Below are 24,409 nucleotides of genomic sequence, written 5' to 3'. Positions count from 1 at the left end.
TAGTTAGCATATAGAGAATAGATTGAAGTGATTCATCTGCTATATATTATACCCAGTGCTCATCCCAAGAAGTGTCTTCCTTAATGACCCTTACCCATTTAGCCGATCTCCCCTGCCCACAAACTCTACAGCAACCCTCAGTTCTCTATATTTAAATGAATCTATTATGTTTTGTCTTCCTCCCTGTGTTTATATTACTTTTGCTTCCCTTCCCTTATGTTCACCTGTTTTGTATCTTAAATTACACGTATGAGTGAAATCATATTTGTCTTTCTCTGACTAATTGTGCTTTGCATACTACCCTCTAGTTCCATCCACGTACTTGAAAGTGACAAGATTTCATTCTTTTTGATTGCTGACTAATACTCCATTCTGTATATGTATATATACATACCACATTTTCTTTATCCATTCGTCTGTCGTTGGATATTTGGGTTCTTCCATTCTTTGGCTATTGTTGATAGAACTGCTATAAACATTGGGGTGCAGGTGCCCCTACAAAACAGCACACCTGTATCCCTTGGATAAAAAAACTAGCAGTACAATTGCTGAATTGCAGGATAGTTCTATTTTTAACTTTTTGAGGAGCCTCAGTACTGTTTTCCAGAGTGGCTGCACCAGTTTGCATTTCTACCAGCAGTGCAAAAGAAATCGTCTTTCTCCACATTCTTGCCAACATCTGTTGTCTGAGTTGTTAATTTTAGCCATTCTGACAGGTGTAAGGTGGTATCTTATTATGGTTTTGATTTGTATTTCCCTGATGATGAGTGATGTTGAGTTTTTTTTTCATGGCTGTTAGCCATCTGGATGTCTTCTTTGGAGAAGTGTCTATTCATGTCTTTTTCCCATTTCTTCACTGGATTATTTGCTTTTTGGGTATTGAGTTTGATAAGTTCTTTATAGATTTTGGATACTAACCCTTTATTTGATAGGTCATTTGCAAATATCTTCTTCCATTCCATTGGTTGCCTTTTAATTTTGCTGATTGTTTCCTTCACTGTGCAGAAGGTTTTTATCTTGACTGAGGTCCCAATAGTTCCCTTGCCTCCATAGACATGTTGAGTAAAAAGTTCCTGTGGCCAAGGTCAAAGAGGTTTTTGCCTGCTTTCTTCTTTAAGATTTTGATGGCTTCCTGTCTTATGTTTAGGTCTTTCATCCATTTTTAGTTTGTTTTTGTACATGGTATAAGACAGTGGTCCAGGTTCAGTTTTCTCCATATCACTGTCCAGATTTTCCAACACATTTGGGGAAGAGACTGTTGTCATTCCATTGGATATTCTTTCCTGCATCGCTTCTTGGCCTTTTGGCTAAGATCAAGTCAATATTCTTTCCTGCTTTGTCAAAGATTAGTTGGTCATACATTTGTGGGTCCATTTCTGGGTTCTTTATTGTGTTCTATTCATCTAAGTGTCTGTATCATACTGTCTGGGTGATTACAGCTTTGCAATACATTGTGAAGTCCAGGATTGTGATGCCTCCAGCTTTGGTTTTTCTTTTTCAGCATTACTTTGGCAATTTGGGGTCTCTTCTGGTTTATACAAATTTTAGCATTATTTGTTCTAGCTCTGTGAAGAATGCTGGTGTTATTTTGATAGGGATTGTATTGAATATGTAGATTGTTTTGGGTACTATCAATATTTTAATAACATTTGTTCCATTCCATGAGCAAGGACTTCTATATAAATTTTAAGATAGTTTTTCTATTTCTGTAAAAATGCCTCTAGGAGTTTGATTTGATGATACTGAATTTATAGATTTCTTTAAGTAATGTGAACTTTTAAACAATATTAAGTTTCCCAACCCAAGAGCACATGATGTATTTTCATTATTTGTATCTTCTTTCTTTTATCAATGTTGTATACTATTCAGTGTACATATTCCATCTCCTTGGTTAAGTTTACTCATATTTTATTCTTTTTATAAAACTATAAATGGGATTTCTTACTTTCCTTTTCTCATGGTCTATTATTAGTGTATAGAAACAAAATTGATCTTTCAAATGTTGATTTTGTATGCTGAGACTTCACTGGATATATTAGTTCCAACTGGTTTGTCTATGTAAGTGTGAGCATGTGCATGCACACAGTGTTCAGGTTTTTTTTACATAGAAGATTTTGTCATCTGCAAATAGATATTATTTTACTTCTTCCTTTCTGAATTGAATGGCTTTTATTTCTCTTTCCTAATTGCTTTTGGTAGGACCTCTAATACTTTATGAAATAGAAGTGGTGAGAGATGACATCCTTTTCTTATTCCTGATCTTGGAAGAAAAGCTTTCAGTTTTTCAGTTTTTCTGTATTGAGTATGATATTTGCTTGCACTTGTTAATTACGGCCCTTATTATATTGGGGTACATTTCTTTTATATCTCATTTGTTTAGAACTTTTTATCATGAAAGGATGATTGACTTCACCGAGTGTTTTTTCTGTATCTATTGAGATGGCTATGATTTTTATCCTTCATTCAGTTAATGTGCTCTATCTAGTTAATTTATGTATGTTGACCCATCCTTTCATCCCAAGGATAAATCGTACTTCATCATGGTGAATGATCCTTTTAATGTGCTGTTGAATTTAATTTGCTAGTATTTTGTTGAGGATTTTTGCAACTGTGTTATTCAATGTTATTGGCCTAGAGTTTTTATTTCTTGTAGTAGCTTTGTCTGGCTTTGGTGTCCAAGTATTTCTGGCCTCACAAAATGAGTTGGGAAGTATTCCTTCTTTGTAGTTTTTAGGAAGAATTTGAGAAGGATTGGAATTAACTCTTTAAGTGTTTGATAGGATTCATCAGTGAGGTCATTTGTTCCTAAGCCTTTCTTTCATGGCAGGTTTCTGATTACTGAATCTCCATACATGTATTGATCTATTTATATTTTCTATTTATTCATGATTTAGTCTTGGTAGCTTGTATGGTTTTAGGAATTAATTGCTTTCTTTTAGGTTATCCCATATGTTAGTATAAAATTAGTTATAATAGTCTCAGAATTCTATCTTTTTCTGTGGCATTGATTGTAATGTTTCATTTCTGATTTTAAATCTTCGCTCATCTTCTTAATCTTGCTAAAGGTTTGGTCAATTTTATTTGCTGTTATTTTATTTTATTTTTTCATTTTATTTTATTTTATTTCATTTCTTTTTTTAAAAAAATTTTAATGTTTTATTTCTGAGAGATTTTATTTCATTTCATTTCTTTTTTTTAAATTTTTTAAATGTTTATTTATTTCTGAGAAAGAGAGAGAGACAGCGTGAACAGGGGAGGGACAGATAGAGAGGGAGACACAGAATCCGAGCAGACTCCAGGCTCCGAGCTAGCTGTCAGTGCAGAGCCAATGCAGGGCTCAAACCCACTAACCGTGAGATCATGACCTGAGCCAAAGTCGGACGCCTAACCGACTGAGCCATCCAGGTGCCCCTTTGTTTGCTTTTAAAAACCAGATTTTTAGATTGTTGATTTTTCTCTTGTTTTCTACTCTTCATTTTATTCGTCTCTGTACTAGTCTTTAACATTTACTTCTTTTTGCTAACTTTGGACATAGTTTGTTGTTTTTTGAATTGAGGTGTAAAGTAAGGTTGTTTATTTGAGAGCCGTCTTCTTTTTTAATGCCGGCATTTGTCACTTTAAATTTTCTCTTTGAACGGACTCTGCTGCATCCCATTTGTTTTGGTGTGTAGTTTTTTCATTTTATTTTTTCTTAAAATATTTTCTGATTTCCCTTTTGATTTTTTAAAAATATTTTATTTATTTCTAGGAGAGAGAGAGAGAGAGACAGCGTGAGCGGGGGGGGGTCAGAGAGAGAGGGAGTCACAGACTCTGAAACAGGCTCCAGGCTCTGAGCTGGCAGTCAGCACAGAGCCGACACGGGGCTCGAACCCATGAACCGCGAGAGATCATGACCTAAGCAAAAGTCGGACGCTTAACCGACTAAGCCACCCAGGCGCCCCCTCCTTTTGATTTTTTTGATCCATCAGTTCAGAAATCTGTTGTTTATTTTCTACATATTTTTGAACTTCCCAATTTTTCTCCTGCTGTTGATTCCTAGTTTAATTCCCTTGTGGTGAGAAAATATAATTGATACATTTTCAGTCTTCTTAAGGTTGTTAAGAGTTGTTTTGTGACGTAACGTGATATATTTTGGAGACTATCCCATGTGTACATGAACAGAATGTGTCTTCTGCTGCTCTTTGTGGAATTACGTTTCTGTGTCTGTTAAGTACATGTGCTGTAGTGGTGTTCAAGTCCACTTTCTCTTTATTGATTTTCTCTTTCTATTCACTGTTGAAAGTAGGGTATTGGAGCCTCTATTACTCTGTTCCTTCTGTTCTCTGCTTTAGTTATGTCTGTGTTTGTTTCTGTATTTATTTGCTGTCATAGTAGGTGCATATGTATATTTATAATTGTTATATCTTCCTGATGAATTGATGCATTTATCTTTATATCTGTATCTATATCTATATCTATATATGTATATCCTTGTTTGTCTCTTATTAAAGTTTTTTTACTTATAGTCTGTTTTGTCTCATGTAAGTATAGCTACCTCTTCCCTCTTTTGTTTCTTATTTGCATGGAAATCAAAAGACTTTATATCTTTTGATTGTGGAGTTTAATGGATTTATGTTTAAAGTAATTATGGTAGGAGAGGACTTAGTATTTCCATTCTGTTAATTGTTGTCTGTGTTATAGTTTGTGTGTGTGTATGTGTGTGTGGTATTGTTGTTGTTCTTGTTGTTGTTATTCTTCTTTACTCCCCTGCTGGCCTTCTTTGTTTTTTTATTGATTTTTTGTAGTGAAATGCTTTGATATCTTGCTCTTTTTCTTTTGTGTATATTCTATATGCATTTTCTTTGTAGTTATCATGAGTTTTACATACACTATATCATAGTTATAATAGTCTGTTTTAAGCTGATGAAACTTACTTCAATTACATGCCAAAACTCTATACTCTTAACCTGTTTCTCCTCTCTATCCACTCTGTTATTGATCTCATAACAGTTTAGTATTTATTTTTATAAATCAGATCTAGTTGTGATGAGCTCCCTCAGCTTCTGTTTGTGTAGGAAAGTCTTCACGTCTCAGTGTTCTTAAGGACAGTGGGATACTATTCCTATTTGGTATATTTTTTCTTTCAAAACTTTTAATGTGCCATCCCAATCCCTATGTCCTGGAAAGTTTCTACAGAGAAATCCCCTGATAGCATATGGGGCTCCATTGTATATGATAAGTCACTTTACTCTTTTTGCTTTCAAAATCCTGTCTTTGACTTTTAACAATTTTATTTGATTTCTTTATGTTCATCTTCCTTTTGTTTTCTTCAGCTTCATGAATCTAGATATTTATACTTCTTAGTTTTGGAATATCTTAGGCCATTATTTCTTTAAATAAATTAATGCTCCTTTTCTCTTTTTAAGATGTGTGTGCGTGTGTCTGTGTGTGTGTGTGTGTTTGTATTTTCTTGATTGTATTGCTTAATCCATTAGGCTTCCTTAACTCTTTTTATTTCTCTTTTCTCTTTGTTCCCCTGACTGGTTAACTTCAGAAGATTTTTAGTTCATGGATTCTTTCTTCTACTTGGTCAAGTTTGTTGTTGGAACTCTATATTGTATTTTTTTTAGTTAATTTATTGTATTCTTCTACTGTGGTTCTTTTTTATAGTTTTGCCTCTGTTGCATTGAGAACATATATTCATATATTGTTGTCTGGATTTCATTTAATTATCTTTCTGTGGTATTCCTTCCTTATTACTTCTTTAATACAATTATTTTGAATCATTTGCCAGACAATTCTAGATCTCCATTTCTTTAGGGTCAGTTACTGGAGATTTATTTTGTTCCTTTGGTTATGTCGTATTTCTCCCTTGTGGCTTTTCATTGGTGTCTGTGCTTTTGAAGAAACAACTACTTTTTCCAGTCTTTAGTGACTGACTTCAAAGGGAAAGATCTTCAGCAGTCAGCACAGCTAGAAGATACTGGGAGCATCAGACAGATGCCTTTTCTGTGATTGATCATGTTCCATAACTCTTCCTTTTTCTCCAAGGGGAAAAATCTTAGTGTTACATGCCTTCTCTCAGTTTTATAGAACCATTCTGACTGTAGTGAGCTGTCAGCCTTTTCCCTTTGGGCAGTACAGAAAATTCAGGGTGCTGGATGCACATTCCATTCTCTTCCTTGCTGGCAGAGAAGTCTCAAGGTTCTGCACCTTTTCCTAACCTTGCAGAACCATGCCAGCAGCAGTAAGCCACCCACTTACTTTCTTTATCTTTAGCTACCCACTTACTTTCTTTATCTTTAGCTACTGTCAGATATCTAAACTATGCTTCTTCTCTTAGTGCTCTGGGTGATGTAATTCAGAAACAATTCCTTTGGGCAGTTCAATGAAAGGCCAGGGTTGTTGGATATATGCTACATTCAGTCTCTTCCCTGTGGGAGAAGTCAAAGCCAAGGTGTTTTCTCTAATGCTGAGTGCTGCCCTGGGGCAGAGGCTGAAATGGGTAAAGTGAATTGTTCTTCTTACTGATTATAATGTGACTATTCCTGGTTTCGTATTATTCTTTGGTACTGAAACTTTTTAACTGGATTTTGATTCTATCATAAAGGTATTTTGGCCCATATAACATTGTTAAATCAGTGTTTTTATGGAGGATACAGGTTGTAACTTCCTATTTCATCATCTTACTAATGTCCTATTTCATCATCTTACTGTTTCTTTTGCTGTATGTTTTATTATATATTAATCTATCTTTTAAAGCCATATCATATATTTTAATAGTTTTTTAAATAGATTAAACTCAAAATATATCTTGCCATTTGCTAGCTTCCTTTCTCTAAAGTATTTTATTGGACTTGCCAACAAATAATATAATTTCTTAAGTTTTCCTTTTCTAGTAAAATAGGATCTCTTTTCTCAAAAAGTAGAACAGCTCATTTAATGTTACACCTTATTCTTTAGATTTTAAGAAGTGTCTATATTCTTGGGAATACATTTAGCATTTTGACTTTTAAATAAGAATTTTAAAGTATAATGTTTCAAGTATAACCCTCTCTTTACTGATATTGTGTTTTTTTTTTACCAAGACATTAGAAATGTCAGAAACTACATTGTTCACTGTAATAAGAAAGCTTTTATAAGTGCACTATAATCATCGACTTCTTTTTCATTGTAAAATATACATAAAATAAAATTTATCATTTTAATCATTTTTAGGTGTATAATTCAGTGGCACTAAGTACATTTACAGTGTTGTGCAACCCATCAACACTATCTGTCACCGTTTTTTTTAATCATTCCAAACAGAATTTCTATATCCATTAAGTAATAATTCCTCATTCCTTTCCCTCCACAGAGCCCCTTTATTCTACTTTCTGTCTCTGAATTTTTATATTCTAAGTATCTCGTATGTATAGCCATATGATATTTGTCTTTTTGTGTTGGGCTTATTTCACTCAGCCTGATGTTTCCAAGATTCATCCATGTTGTAGTATGTGTCAGAATTTCACTTTTTTTTACCATTGGGCTCTTGAATGTTTTTAATGGTAATTCCTAACTTATGTACTTCTTTGAAGACATAAGAAATTTTATTATAATTGGAATATCTGGAATGTGAATACCATTTCTCTACAATACTATCCCCGGTGTCATATATGTAGGTCCATATTACCCAGAATTTTAGTTTGCTTCTCTCTTGACCATCCTTTCCTTTTTCAGTTTCCTGAAAATATCAACTGGTTCCAAATGTCACAGCTTTCCATCTTACATTCCACTGGCTTGTCTACTTGAAACCAGTAGCTCAGACACATTTTCTCTGAAACTGTAGGATGCTAAGCTGAGCATGAGAGGTGTCACTGAGAATGCTTGTAATATCATTATATGTAATTATATAAATATTATTCATAATTAAAGAGGTACTCAACTTGGAACCGGTAGTGAAGTTAATATGTGGTCAGGACTTCCTACTTATCTTACATAAAAGATAACAATAAATGGCTGCCTTGATTATTTATTCATTTCCTACATTTTGACAATTGATTAATCCATTTTTATGTGAGAGTTCTAGTTTATGTAATTTATGTATGTTTATTTTTCACTACAAAAGGGGTGTATAAGGGATGCATGAGTGGATCAGTTGGTTAAGTGTCCAACCTCAGCTCAGGTCATAATCTCATGGCTCATGAGTTCAAGCCCCACATCAGGCTCTGTGATGACAGCTCAGAGCCTTAGAGCCTGTTTCAGATTTTGTGTCTCCCTCTCTGTCTGCTCCTATCCGACTCACACTCTTGTCTCTGTCTTTCTTTCAAAAAGAAAATAAACAAAAATTAAAAAAAAAAAACCTAATGTGTAGTCATACAATATATACCTAAGAAAAAGTCTTTCAATAAAACAACAATCTTACATTGCTGTAAAATTACTTTGGATTAATCAAAACCTGTACCATTTAAATATTTACTACAGGTAAGCAAAGAGAATCAAAATGCAAAAAATAAATTACAGCATCCCCTGGCTTACAGACAGAAGGCTGAATTATGGTAGAGAAGATAAATGGAAACTTTGAAGTACCTTTGAATTTATCACCCATATTTTTTCATTAAAATGGTATAATTGACATCTACACATATGAATACTGACAAAATGTATTGAACCTGTGAAACATAGCATGGGCATAATTAAAACATAAAACATTATTTAGTATAGATTGATTTTTTAACCCTAATATTTTCTTTTTTGGTAGTCAAACAAAAATTTGGATATTTCAATTAATGCATCAAACAACTTTAATCTCAACATTACATGGTCAGTTGGTTCAACAGGTAAGAAAATTTTGTTGTCACGTCTTTCACATTTGTTTGTATATGGAAGATGTTCTAATGTGACTGTTTTTGTTAATTCAAATAATTGAAATTAAAAAATATGTTATAATAATTGTGCTGGTTCAGGTATAAGTAATAGGTAGTAGTATTAATAAAGTTTCATTACTCTGTTAACTTTCTTCCTTATTCAATTAAAGTTGAATAAATTCAAATATTATACACCACTTACTATTTTAAAATGACATTGTTATGAATTGCTGATTTTAATTAAGATAGAGTACTTCTTTAATGATTGAGACTAAGATTTCAATTATTTATTCACTCTCGAAAAGCTATAAATTTAATTATTAACCTTAATATTGATATAAAACAAATTCTGTGCATGTTGATAAATTAACAGGTTTTTTATTCCTTTTCAACTTAGAAATATACCCTCACCTTTGTCAGCTTTGATGCTGAGAGAGGATTTTAAAAAACCCTCTCCTTAATAGGTCTTCTGTAATAAGTTATAGAAGTTGACAATTTTGACTATTAAAAAATAGAACCAAGGTGAAATACAAACTGCCTGTTCGACAGTATGCTCACTTTTTTGGGTATTTATATCTTAAGAAATTATATGGATTTTTATTTTCTATATCAAAGATATACTGTTTTATAAATGTGTTGGAATCTTCCTTAAAGAAAACGTGGATTCTGGGGTGCGTGGGTGTCTCAGTCAGTTGGGCATTCAGCTCTTGGGATCTTGATTTCAAGGTCGTGAGTTCAAACCCCATACTAAGGTCCTGTACTGTGCATGGAGCCTACTAAAAAAGAAAGAAGGAAAAGAAAACATATGTACTCTTAGGTCATTATGCTATTTTAATATGTAATCGTGGAGACATAGAATTCAAGAGTGACATAGTTTCTGCAATTCTAGAACCTATAGTATATATGTTAAAAAATTGAGAAGTTTGGGCAAATATATATACATTTTACTACAACGGTGCCCAACCTATCGTAAAATCTTGTCACTGTGAGCTTCATTAATTAAGAATTCATGAAAACTTGTACTACCAATTTGAAAACTACTCTGGCATAATAAACTGACTCCAGAAGAGTTCTAAAATTTGTCAACAAAAATATACAAAACCTTTATAGTTAGATTAGAATGATTGTTTTAGTATGCAAGAAATTACTTGTAACTTTCAGATTCCCAAAACCAAATTTCAGAAATTTTGGTTTATCAGATTGGGAGATGGGATCATGAAACAGCAACCCAGGTAATTTTGGATTAGGTGATGAGTTAGAAATTAATTCACTTGCTCAGTATACTAGTTCTAAATATTTTTACTGTTTGTTAAAGTGGAGGGCTCAGTAAGACTGTTGGAAATGCTTTGTTCCATTTGGTTAATTTCAGTAAATATTTATTGAGTATGCAATATGTGTTTAACTAATTGAACATTTAGCTCATGTTTTAAATTACAGCCTCCTTTTAATTTGTTCAAAGTAGTGATGGTTCAATTTGTTGTTAAGACAAATAAATTGATTTCTTTTCTATGTTTTAATTGGATTGAGACATGTGAAATATGTCCTGATTTGTTTTGAGAGGCTCTATGGAGTAGTAAATAGAAAGAATTCAGTGTCTGGAGCTAATATATACCTGAGTTCCAAAGAGGAATTTACCATTCAGTAGCTATAGATTTAAGACTAGTGTTTTAATCTTTCTCAGGCTCAGGTTTCAATTTGAAAAAAATAGAGATGGAATACCTCTGGGATAAAATTGTTATTAGAGAAGAATATAAAGTGTCTTTACCAATGTTTAGCCCATAGCACTTAATCAGTGGTATCATTAAAAAAAATAATTTTATACTGTTTCCATTACATTTATGATTATCTTATTTCTCCTTTATCACTCTGAATAGTAAACAAGTTTATTTTGATAGTTATTTTTATAAGTGCAATTATAAAAATTAAGTAAATACATATTTTTAAGTTTAAAAAGATCATTTTTTCCCAGTATAAAATTTTAAGGCTCATTTTTATTATTATATTTTAGCTGGAACAATATCTGGAGAGGAGACTCCTATAATGTCCAAGACTAATATAAAGGAATACAGAGATAGTTTTTCCTATGAAAAATTTAACTTTAGAAGCAACCCTAACATTACATTCTATGTGTACGTCAGCAACTTTTCCTGGCCTATTAAAATACAGGTAAGTGCTAATAGTATTTACCATTATGACCATTGAATATTTTCTTTACAAAAACAGTGCTACTTTTGTTCAAAGTAATGATATGGAAAAGATTTTTATTTTTTGAACTACATGATGCAGGTGTGTACCCTTGATAAAAAGGGTACATTAAATGTCTATGATGATGAATGTCTTTATAAAAAAAGTTCATACTTATGATATTGAATCATCAATGCACTGATTCTTTACTGAAATCATATTCTAAAAATGCATTAAGGGGCGCCTGGGTGGCTCAGTCGGTTGAGTGTCCGACTTTGACTCAGGTCATGATCTCATGTTTTGGGAGTTTGAGCTCCACATCGGGGTTTGTGCTGACAGCTCAGAGCCTGGAGCCTGCTTTGGATTCTGTGTATCCCTCTCTCCCTCTCTCTCTCTCCCTCTCTCTCTCTCTCTCTCTCTCTCTCTCTCTCTCTCTTTCTCTGTCCTTCCCCTACTCATACTCTCTCTATCTCTCTCATAAATAAACATTAAGAAAAAGAATATTTAAAAAGTTACTTGCTGTTTTTAGAATCTGATTTTTGCTTTATTATATACTGAACATAATTTAAACTTTCATTAAAAATTTAAGGTAAGCAACTTAACAGTTCTTTAAGACCCACTACCTCTCACTGTTGATTTCTTTATGCTATATATATATATATATATATATATATATGTATTTCTGTCTTTTTTCTTTCGCATTGTATATTTCATTTTTATTGTCTGCAGGGATAAGCTGCGAAAGGCTTTAGATTTATTGCTAGGAAACATTTAGGAAGTTCTTTCTATCTTGAAATATTCAGGGTTCGTGTTCTTAATTTATGCTTTTATGAATGAAAAACCTGTGTGTTTTAGTGTTGGGATTTGTTCATATATTCATTCTTTTATGACTTATTATTTGATTAGATGGAATTCAGATTAGTTTATGCAATATCTCATATGTATCAAGGTCTGTGCTAGGTTATTATGTTTTTTAATTTTATTTTTTTATTAAATATATATATACTTTTACAAATAGTTTAATGTCAAATTGGTTTCCACATAACACTCAGTGCTCGTCCCCACAAGTGCCCTCCTCCATGCCCATCCCTCCTCCCCCCCACATCCATCAGTCCTCAGTTTTTGTCAGCATTCAAGAGGCTCTCATGGTTTGCCTCTCTCCCTTTCCCCCACCATTTCCCCCCTTCTTCTCACCCTTGTTCCTCTGTCAGTTTCCTCCTAATCCTCCTATACGTGCAAACGACACTGAGATACCACCTCACACCAGTCAGAGTGGCTAAAATGAGCAAATCAGAGAATTCTAGATGCTGGCGATGATGTGGAGAAACGGGCACCCTCCTACACTGTTGGTGGGTATGTAAACTGGTACAGCCCCTCTAGGAAACAGTGTGGAGGTTCCTCAGGAAACTAACAATAGAACTCCCCTATGACCCAGCAAAAGCACTGCTAGGAATTTACCCAAGGGATACAGAAATGCTGATGCCTAGGAGCACATTACCCCAATGTTCATAGCAGCACTCTCCACAACAGCTAAAACATGGAAAGAGCCTAAGTGTCCATCAACGGACGAATGGATCAAGAAGATGTGGTTTATCTATACCATGGAATACTACATGGCAATGAGAAATAAGTCAGGCAGAGAAGGTTATTATGTTTTAAAATCGTTTAACAATGTACATGGGGCACCTGGGTGGCTCAGTTGGTTAAATGTCCAATTCTTGATTTCAGTTCACTTCATGATTTCATGGTGGTGAAACCGAGCCCCACATCACGCTCTGTGCTGGGCATGGAGTCTGCTTAATATTCTCTCTCTCCCTCTCCCTTTGTGTCCTTTTGTGTGTGTGTGTGCGCGCGCGTGCGCACACACACACACTGTTTCTCAAAAAGAAATTGTAGATTATGTCTTCCCTTTTATATAGTGACAGTTTACAATCTGTGACTGAAAATGTTTGTATGGGTTTTATTTTTAGGTTTCAAGTTTTTATTCAAATTCTAGTTAATTAACATACAGTGTAATATTGGCTTCAGGAGTAGAATTTAGTGATTCATCACAAGTGCCTTCCTTAATAGCCATCACTTTTTTAACCCACCTATCTCCCTCCATCAACCTTCAGTTTGTTCTCTATAACTAAGAGTCTGTTTTATGGTTCGCCTCTCTTTTCTTCCCCTCCCCACCATGTACATCTTGTCATTTATTATATTCCACGAGTGAGATCATATGGTATTTATCTGTTCTGTGACTTACTTTGCTTAGCATAATACACTCTAGCTCCATCCACATTATTGCAAATGGCAAGATTTCTCTCGTTTTGGTGGTTGAGTAATATTCATGTGTGTGTGTGTGTGTGTGTGTGTGTGTGTGTACATAATACATACATACTACATCTTCTTTATCCATTCATCAGTTGATGGACATTTGGGATCTTTCTATACTTTGACTGTTATTGATAGTGCAGCTATAAACAACAGGGGACATATGTCCCTTTGAATCCGTGTTTTTGTATCCTTTGGATAAAAACCTGGTAGTTCAATTGCTGGATCATAGGGCAGTTCTATTTTTAACTATTTGAGGAACCTTCATATTGTTCTACGTATTGGCTATATCAGTTTGCATTCCCACCAACAGTGTAAGAAGTTTCCCCTTTCTCTGTTCCTAACCAACATTTGTTGTTCCTGTGTTATTACTGTTAGCCATTCTGACAGGTGTGAGGAGGTATCTCATCCTGGATTTTACTTATATATCTCTGATGATGACTGATATTGAACAACTTTTCATGTGTGGGTTGACCATCTGTATCTCTTCCTTGGAAAAATGTCCACTCATATCTTCTACCCATTTCTTAACTGGATTATTATTTTTTTAAATATTAATTTCTGTGAAATTTGTGGGGACATGGTATTTTTAAAAGTCATATATTTATGGGAAAAATATTTTCACATTTATGGCTAATTTAATATCTAAATTAAGGAAATTAGCTATTCAAGAAATATTATAAATTATTACTCAGTAATGGGAATTATTTGATAAACTTATTTCTTCATTGTATAGTGCTTTATTTCAATGGTGTTATAGTCAGAAAATTCTGGAAATGTTTCCACATAGTTTTTTAAAATTTTGACATTGGTGATGTTGGATATATCTTTTTATTTTCTAAGATTTATATGGAAATGTGAATCAGTTTTCACTTGGCTTCTTGTGATTATGTTTAAAGGAAACTAAAGGTCTCATCTGTTGACCCTATTAAGTAGTAATTAAAATTGATATAATTGTTACCATTTTAATTTTTTTCATGTTCTTCATGTCTTGGTTATCTAATTATTTCATTTTTAAGCAAATTACATAGTTATTATAGAATGTTAATGAATATTTAATGACTAAATATTAACTTTTTAATTTGGAGTTTCATTTGAGAACATACTAGTAACAAACTACTAGAAGCCAAACCTGAGTGTGTAATAAAGCTGAAATATTCCACTTTCTCTAATTAATAAAATTTAGCATATAATTGTGATGGTCGAAATGATTAGAGCTGAATTCCTACTGTGTGATTAAAGTCATTGCATTCGTTCTAAGGAATATGTTATATTGAACCATATGAGTATATATGTTTTATAGGACTATAATAAACTTTCAATTATTAAATATAAAATAGTAAGAAGATTTTAATTAGTTATATTTACTAATAGAATTGAAATACTCGATCCACTTGTGAATGTTTAACCTACCTTGTTATACAGAGATAAGCTCCTCTTGGTCTTTTCGTGTTATTTTCTCATGTATTGTTGTATTTGCTGTCTTAAAATTTTGTTAAGAATTTTTATACCTATATTTATTAGGGCTTTTAGTCTATAGTTTTTTATTCTTGTAATGTTGTTTGACTTTGTATCATTGTGTTGCTGCCCTTATAAAATGTGTTGGGAAATATTACTTCCTCTGTAGCTTTCTGAAATATCTGTGTATCTGAAATACACACAGATATTATTATTTTTTTCCCCTTGAATTTGTGGTAGAATTCAACAATGAATTTATTTGGACTAATAGTTTTCTTTGTGGGAAGGTTTTAACTAAAAAATCCAATTTCTCTAATAAATTTAGAGCCTTTCTGGTTTTCTATTTCTTTTGGAGTGAGCTCTATCAATTTGTGTCTCCCAGTTGTATTTCTCCCATTTGACTTAATTTGTAGAATTTATTGGCAAAAGATTGTCAATAATATTCGTATGTTATTTAGTGATGTCATCACTCTCATTTCTGATATTTATAATTTGTTTCTCCTCTCTCTATTTCATTTTTTCCCCGCTTTGTCAGTATGGCTAGAGAGTTATCACTTTCATTGATTTTTTTTTCTTAAGGAAACAAATGTTTTCTTTTTTTTCTCTATTTTTTTTAATTTCATTAATTTCTACTCTTTATTCCCTTTCTTTTACTTACTTTGAAATTATTCCTTTTTTTCTTATTTCTTAAGGTGAATAGTTTCTAATTTCCTTTTTTTTTAAGTTTACTATTTTGAGAGAGAGGAAGAGAAAGAGAAGTGAATGGGGCAGAGAGAGAGGAAGAAAGAATATCAAGCAGGCATTTTTCTTGTGGTTAACTTCAAGTTTCATAGCATTGGAGTCTGAAAATATGCATGATATGATCTCAGTCTTTTTGTACTGCTCAAATACTCCTTCTGCCGCTTTTCCCCTTCTCTTTTTCTCTGAGTTTCCTATGATATGAACGTTGTTATGCTTTATGGAGTTGTTGAGTTCCCTATGTCTACATTTGTGATCCAGTATTTTTCTTTTCCTCTTCTTTTCAGCCTCATTATTTTATCTTCTATATCATTTATAAGTTCTTCTTCTTCTGTCCTGTGTTCATTAGGGCCAGTTGGTTTTGCAAATTGGTTACAGCACTGTTTTCAGCAAGACTAGCTTTTAGTTCTTTTATCTCTGCAGTAAGGTACTACCTGGAGTCTTCTATGCTTTTCTGATGCCTAGCTAGGATCCTTACGATTGTTGTTTTAAATTCTTGATCAGGGGGCACCTGGGTTGCTCATTCGGTTGAATGTTTGACTTTAGCTCAGGTCATGATCTCATGATTCATTAATTTGAGCCCCACGTCAGGCTTTGCACTGACAGTGCAGAGCCTGCTTCGTATTCTGTCTCTCCCTCTCATTGCCCTTCCCCCACTCGTGCTCTTTCTCTCTCAAAAATAAACATTTCAAAAAATAATAAAAAAAATAAATTCTCAATCAGGGATATTACTTACTTCTATTTCAATTAGATTCCTGGCTGTGACCTTTTCTTGTTCTGTCTGTTAGGATGAATTCCTCCTTCTTGGCATTTTGTCTAGGTCTCTGTCTTCTTCTCTGTGTTAACAAAGCCTACTATGTTTTTTGCTTCAGAGAGTAATGACTTTATTAAGAAGAGGTCATATGCTGTTGAGGTCTGATGCTTCAGGAAGTTTGTGGTGTAAGCTGTGTATACTCTGCTGTTGTGTTTTGGCTACTTTGTCCCTCAGGCCAGTCCTCTGCATAGTTTCTCCTTGCCTGGAGTGGGGAACATTTGGACCTTGACCAGTATGTTGAATTTTAACTAGGTGTCCACTAGTCTGCTTTGAAAATAGGCCTGATTGTATTTCCACTAGAGCTGAAGCTTTGCAACACTCTATGGTCAGTAGACTTGGTCCATGCAGGAGGTTTTTGTGGGCATTGTGGGGCAGGGGCCCGCTTCTTTTCTGGCTCTCAGTCACACTTGTCCTAGTATTGAAGTACCTGTCGAACGCAGCAGGCTGGGACTTGTGGTAAGCAGCTTAGGCCTCTACTGTGGGCACTGTTCTGCTCACTATAGTCAGTTTGTACTAATGGGTGAGGGAGAAAAATGGCGTCAGCTTGTGTGCTCATCACTGGGAAGGGGAGTTTGCATCTACTACCGTCCAGGAAGTTCTCAGAATGAATGTGTCCCATATCTCCCTTAGATTCCTGCTTTCACCCTGTGTCTCAGCTGTCTGCCTGCCCAGCAGTGCAGTGCACCTGTGTTTACTTCAGGCACACTGGTAGAGTTTCAAAACTCCAAATTCTAGGGATCTGGTGTGCTGGTGACCCACACTGTTCCTCTGCGGAAGGGTCTTGCCAGGCTGGCATCCAAGTTAACTGCCCTCAGTGGGTGCCTCTTCTCCTATGCTAAGGAATGGGACAGTGCATTATTGCCTGATGGTTCTTTTATCTTCTGAGAGGTGGTGTTACCTCTCCCAGATGCACCCCAAGAAAGGAAACCATCTCTCCGAGTGTGACCCAGGGGATCCTCAGACTAATCTGTTCACTCCTGGCCCTCCTTCTCCACAGGAGCACTGCTGTGCCCATCAGGCTCCACACCAGCCATGGCATGGACTTATAAAGCTTTGAGTTCCAGTGGTTTTAAAAAGTCATGATAATTAGCCCCTCTTCTTTTCCTGGTCAGTGGTTTTGGGAAAAGTATTTTTCTTGTGCAGTCCCCTGTACTCTGTTGTCTCTCTTGCTCTCTCTGTGATCAGGGCTCCTTCTCCTCCATAGCACACACAATTCTTGTGTGCCCCAGATCACACCTTCGCACCTCAGACTTCCATTTTTTTTTCTCTCAGTCCTAAGAGCAATTTCTTGGGTGTTCAGAATGATTTGATACTGACCTAGCTGTGTTTGAGGGACGAGGCAAGCATAGGGTCCTACTACCACTCCTCTATCTTGATGCCCTCTCTAGTAAGCTGTAGCTTGCTCTATCATTTTTCATCCTTCTTTTACTTATTTTTTGCTTTTATATTTAAAGTGGGTTTCTTTTAGGCAGCTGGAGTTTATCCAATCTTAAACCAAGTACATGTGAAATACATATATTTATATATTTTGGTTTAAATCATATTATTTCTTTATTATTTTTCTTTTGCTCTTTATTTCTCTTCTTTATCTGCGTTTTTTTTAATTAAGCATTTTGTATTATTTCGTTTTATCATCTCTGTTAGCTTATGGCTACAATTCAATATTGTTAATTCACTCCAGAAACATGCTTGTAATCCAAAGCACTAGTGTATCAAAGCGATTTCATAACCATAGGTTCAGTTGGGATGATGTTTGGCATCATGTACTATTTGTATCGTAAGACATCACTCATTTATCAAGTTATTATTAGAAATGTTTGTCTGTCTTGCCGAGCACTCACAAAACAAGTTACTTGCAATCCAGGGTTTTACTGTACTTCTTAAATGTTTCATTGTTAACTTCCAGGTAAATTCCATCACTCAACTTTTTAAATGTATTAAACTTAAGGGTGAACATCCAACTTTGGCTCAGGTCATGATCTCGTAGTTCCTGAGCTCAAGCCCTGCAGGGCTTGCAGCCCTTTTGTGTGTGCATTCCCTGTCTCAAAAATAAATTAAAAAAATAAAAAAATAATCTTCTGTTTTACCTATATATTAACTTTTTTTCCAGTATTCATCTTTCCTCTTTCTGTAGAATCTTATTTCTCTCTAGTATCATTTTCCTACTGCCTAAAGGACTTACGGACACTCAATGTAGATCTACCGGCAATGAATTATATCATTGTGTATTCTGAAAATGTCTTTATTTCACTTTTTTGGGAGGTTGAAGAATTCTAAATTGTAGCTTTTTTCTTTCTTTTCTTTCAAAGATGTTTCTCCAGTGTCTTTTGGCTTGCATTGTTCCTAATAAGAAATCTTCTTTTAACCTTATTTTTTGTATATAATAGGTCTTTTTCCTCTTTCTGCCTTTTTTTTTTTTTTTTTTTTTTTTTTTTTTTTTTTTTTTTTTTTTTTTTTTTTTTTTTTTTTAGGTTTGGTTTCTTCTTATTTCTAGTATGTGGGTTTTACTGAACTTCATATATAAATAAAATTATACTTATCACCAGATTTGGAAAACTGGATTTCTCAATTTTTTTTTTTTCCTGCTACTCCTTTCTTCTCCCGTGGGAATTACAATTGTATGTATATAAGACTGCTTGAAATTATTCCTTGGCTTTCTAATGCTCTGTTTTTGTTTTTTATTCATTTTTTTTTCTCTTTGTGTTTCATTTTGGATATTTTCTTTTCCTGTATCTTTAAATTTGTTAATCTTTTCTATAGTGTCCAATTTGATTTTAATCACATTCAGTGTATACTTCATCTCAGATATTATGATTTTTAGCTTGAGAGTTCTGATAAGATTTTTAGAAAACATCTTCCATCTCTCTACTTAGCATGCTTTGTTCTTTTTATGCCTTCTTTAATACATGGAATATGATTATTATAGTTCTTCTATGAATTATCTACAAATTCTATAATTTGTATCCCTTCTGAGTTTCTTTTTTGTTGTTTTATTTTGCTGCTCCCTATGGGCCATATTTTGAATTTTGCCTTTTTGGGTGGTAGGTATTTTGTTAAATAAATTTTAGCTTTGTTTTGGGATGGCGCTAATTTTCTTGTGAAAAATGATCTTTACCAGGCTTATTTTTGTTTTGTTAGGCAGGAACAAAGCAGCATTTAACCTGGTGTTAATCTTTTCGTTACTGAGGCACTGCTCTTCTGGGTACTATGTTCTATGATGTATGAATTATAAGGTTTTCCACTCTGACTCTCAGGACCATGAAATATTCCCAGCTCTCTGTGAGTTTGGAGAATTATTTTCTCTGCTCCTTTCAGATGGCCTTTTCCCCAGTGTTGGATAGTTTCTTTATCAGTAAGTAATCTTCACCTGAAGACTCAAGGGAACCCTCAGTAAATCTCCATAGCCCTCTAGGAAGTTCTCTGTTCTCTAGCATACCTTCCTGTAAACTCTAGCTACCTTGGCCTCTGCAGATTGTCAGTTTTATCTCCTCAACTCCAGAAGATTTCTGAAATACACATGTGTTCACTCTCTTTTAGATGCAGCCTCAAAAACACAATAATCTGTGACATTTAAATGCTCACCTTATTTTTTGCCTGCTTTTAGGAATCCTTGTCCTACATTGCTTGATTACCCATTTCTGAAACGCGTTTCATATGTTTTATCTGTTTTTCTTGTTGTTTTTCCAAAGGAAAAATTTATTCCCTCCATTTTGGAAGGAGGTAGATATCCTACGTGTAATTATGAGTCTAAATTGTAAATAGAATAAATATGTTGTCCATAGGTTTGGTCACCAAATGAGTGAACGATATATATAGTGACTATATATACGTTTATAGTAACATATATAAATATGTTACTATATATATGTTATAACGTATATATATGTTACTATAAACGTATATATAATCACTATATATGTGGCTTTATGTTTTCATTTGTAATATGTTTTACTTAGTAGCTTAGATTTAAGCTTCCAAGTAATTTGTTGGTAAATGATAGTCAGGTTGTAGACATATGTCTACGCACTTTAGATTTCAAAAGCACATACTATTATGGATTCTAAGCTGCAAGTTATGAGAAAATTTACAATCCATAGATGAAATTGTTCATAAATATTTACAAACTATACTCTATGGAAGTAGTTATTTTGAAAAGTGGCTGAAATAAAGATGTACAAAAAAACTAATTTCTATTGAAAAATGTCCGTATGACCATGAGATACCAAGAAATGTCTAAAAATAAATATCACTGTTTTCTTTTTACAAAATTTTATCAGTGACATTTCTAACAAGCAAACATTGTTTTTGAGATAAATTAACACTTAACTTTTATGATTACTTTTACTTACTTTATTTTAATACTTGTTTCAATAGAGTTGCTGTATAGGGAGAGAACAATGTGAATATAGTTAAAAGAAAGTGCTTCCGGTTACTTTAGCCTTTCTATCTGTAATTTAATTCTTTGCATTCTTACATGCTATAACATAAAAGATGGATGAAGAGTTAATATTTAATTACTTGTTGTTTACATTACAAAATATCTTTTAATCATCGCTTTTTGGTAAGCCAAACATTTCACATAGATTTTCATGAATTAATATCAGTGATATTTCCATAATTTCATGTGGCAGCTTTTTCCATTACAATTCTTTTAAGCACTTTCAGTTGTAATGTTTGCATATATATTCTAGTAGATTGAACAGATCCATTTAAAAGGTAAAGCTTGAATAAGGAGAAATTTCTAATGAGATGCAGGAAAGTAGAAGAATACTTCATTTTGGTTGATCCACTTGAGTCTAATCTTGTTATTAATAGGATGAAACTTACTTGTATGATAATAGAACTATATAGACTTCTAAAAATAATGAACAAAATAAAAAGACATAGTTACAGTCGTTGGTTACTGAAGTGGCTTCTGTGTTTTGTCAGCCAAAAACTTATATAAAGTAGTTCTTACAGAAATGGCAGATATTGAACATTTGGAAAAAATTTTTTTTTGCTACGCTTTCAAGCCATTGGTAAGTTTCAATCATGTATAAGACATTTTGCTAGCTAATAAAATAGAATACAATGTAGACTCTACCCTTATGTAGCTCACAAAATACATTAGTGAGCATTCTTTCAGTTGTAGATACAGAAATTCAACTTTAAATTACCTTTAAAATAAAACAAGGGGCATTGTAGGCATAGAAAACAGGGTATCCAGAGGAAATGCCCTTAGGAACTTTAGGAACCCAATTTCACCTCCTCTGACCATATTTCCTAAAACTGCATCTCTTAACATCCATTCATGACAAAAACTCTTAATAAAGTAGGTTTAGAACGTATCTCAACATAATAAAGGCCATATATGAAAAACCCATAGATAACATCATCCTTAATGAGGAAAACCTGAGAGCTTCCCCCTAAGGTCAGGAACCAGATAAGGGTGTCTACTTTCATTACTTTTATCTAATATCATACTGGAAGTCCTAGCCACAGCAATCAGTAAATAAAAGAAATAAAAGGCATCTAAATCAGTAAAGAAGACGTAAAGCTTTCACTATTTGTAGATGACGATACTATATATAAAACTATATCCTTTGGCATCCTTTATACTGGGTTACATAAATAATTATTTGAGTTTCACAATGCTGACTATATTATATTCTATTTTAGTTGCATTTATAGCATCCAAATTTAGCCATCCCAGAGATAAAAAGGAAAAGACTCTCTCAGTATCTTTATATAAATTCTCAGGGGCATATTTTGATTTTGTTTAGGTCATACAGTCTTTTTTTTTATGTTTATTTATTTTTGAGAGAGGGAGAGAGACAGAGTGCAAGTGGGGAAGGGATAGAGAGAGAGGTAGACACAGAATCTGAAGCAGGCTCCAGGCTCCAAGCTGTCAACACAGAGCCCGACACAGGGCTCGGATTCACAGACCATGAGGTCATGGTCTGAGTTGAAATTGGACGCTTAACCAACTGAGCCACCCTTCTCACTTCAGTCTAATTGACCTGTCAGCAGCATTATCTGATCCTGTTTTTAGAACACTCTCTCTTCTTGCTTTCCATGCCACTACATTCTCCTAGCTTTCCTTCCTCCTTTCTCACCAAGTTTTATTTACTTTTTATGTATTTCCTTTTATCATCCCTTAGATTCCTGTGTTCCTTAGGGTGACATTTTAGATATTCTGCTCTTAGACAACAAACCTTCTGTTTTGATTTCATTTACCATATAGCTCCAGTGGTCAATTATGTACAGATTATTTATGTATCAGTATTACCAGTTCAGGCTTTGCTTATGTGTTCCATTATATCTCATACATCTTATTAACCACTGCTGCTTGTCTCAGACACCCACACCCTTTTGTTTGAACCACAGACATGGGTTTTGATCTTTGGTCTTAGTCTATTCTTTAATGTACAGACATACAACACACACATTCAACTAATTGCACTGACAGTCTTCTATTTTTTTCTTTGAAATGTCTGGTGAATCCATTAAATGTTTTTTTTTTTCTGGCCACCTACTGTTTTAGATCATTATTATAGCCTTCTTAAGGCTCCTGTGGCAGCACCTGACTATGTCTCTTGTCCTAAGTATTGTTTTCCTTCAGTCATTATATTATATTGATTGTATATATTATGGTGTAACCAGTATTTCCAACATGCAAATTGAATCAATTTACACCTACTTCTGAAACCTTCTAAGTCATCTCATAACCCTGTGATCAAGTTCAAACTGCTTAAAATGACTTATAAGAAGTTACAGAAGCTAGTCCTGTCCATGTGTTTAGCCACATTTCTTACCAGACTTTCCGCTGAGCTCCAAAGTCTAGTAATACTACAGTTCCTTCAGTTCTTTGAAAGTATTATGCTTTTTCTGTCCTCTAAGCTTTAATCTGTGCTCTTTCTTTTGTTCTCTTTTTCAACTTAATTTTTACTTCTCTTTCTTTCTCAGCTTGTAATACACTTTTTTTTTTTTTTTTTTTTGCTTGAATTTGTAGTTATACTGTAGTACATCTGATTTAGGTTTAGCTCCACTGGATGGCTCTGATTCAAGTTTAACGCTATGGCTCGGGTTTGTGTCTGCTCCATTTATGTTCATTCTGGTGCCCAGATGAAGAGATAGTGGGCACTAAGGAAGTGGTCTCCTAATAGTGGATCACAAAAGACCAGACAAACAGTGCAAAAGCTTTGAAGTCTTTATCCATATACTACATTGGCCAAAGCAAGTCAGATAGGCCACACCCAATATACATGGTGGGAAAATATTCCACTCAAGGGAAAAGGGAGTACATATTTGCTGAAACTAATTCAAGTCATCACGGTAGCCTATTTTTATTAAATGTCTAACAGAGTGTTCTTCTGCTAGAAAGTGTTCTTTCCTTTAAGCTAGAATGTTGAAGATTATGAAGTCTCTGGCTCACTTTTACTTTTGTTTTCATTTTAGGAATACCAATATGAAAGTCTCTATCCAATTGAAATTTAGAGAACATCTGTTCTTCTGTATTACATATAATAGTATTCTATTATAATGGTGACCAGTGTTGAAAGCAATGTGTTGTAGTGATTTAGATTGCATTGCTTGGTATGTAAAATAATTCTTAGAATATTTTTCCCACATAGAAGTTTCTCTTGTTAGTAAGCCATATAACAGGACATTATTTCTTTGCTGTTTGTCAATTATTTAGTATATCTATTCAGCTTCTGTGTAACTGTTTTTTGCATGATATATCTTTCCTTCTTTTTTTTTTTTTTTTACTTCATCCTTTTACATCTTTTGATCTAGAGTGTATCTCATATAGATAGCATGTAGTCAGAGTCAGAGTTTGTTTTTGTATATTTTTGTTTTTTAGATTTAGTCTCACAATCTCTGCCTTTTTTTTTTTTTTTTAAGTTTATTTATTTTCAGAGAGACAGAGGCAGTGCAAGTTGGGGAGGGGCAGAGAGAGAGGGAGAGAGAGAGAATCCAAAGTAGGCTTCGTTCTGTCAACACAGAGCCTGATACAGGGCTTAAACCCATGAAACTGCGAGATCATGACCTGAGCCAAAACCAAGAGTCAGACGCTTAACCGACTGAGCCCCAATCT

The 24,409-nt window shown here is 33.9% G+C and overlaps 1 protein-coding gene across 1 annotated transcript in view; it reads left to right on the top strand.

Annotated features, from left to right (window-relative positions):
* The window catches only part of LOC120223757 (attractin-like protein 1), a 519,004-nt gene that overhangs the window by 61,386 nt on the left and 433,209 nt on the right, over positions 1–24,409 (top strand). Inside the window, exons 5-6 of the mRNA XM_039221981.1 lie at positions 8,720–8,798; positions 10,834–10,991. Coding sequence (XP_039077912.1) covers positions 8,720–8,798; positions 10,834–10,991 — 237 coding nt within the window. The remainder of the gene's footprint in view (positions 1–8,719; positions 8,799–10,833; positions 10,992–24,409) is intronic.

Source organism: Hyaena hyaena, unplaced genomic scaffold (assembly GCF_003009895.1).
Source record: "Hyaena hyaena isolate Hyena2069 unplaced genomic scaffold, ASM300989v1 scaffold_1035, whole genome shotgun sequence".
NCBI classification, from domain to species: domain Eukaryota; kingdom Metazoa; phylum Chordata; class Mammalia; order Carnivora; family Hyaenidae; genus Hyaena; species Hyaena hyaena.
This window is presented reverse-complemented; position numbering and strand designations above follow the sequence as displayed.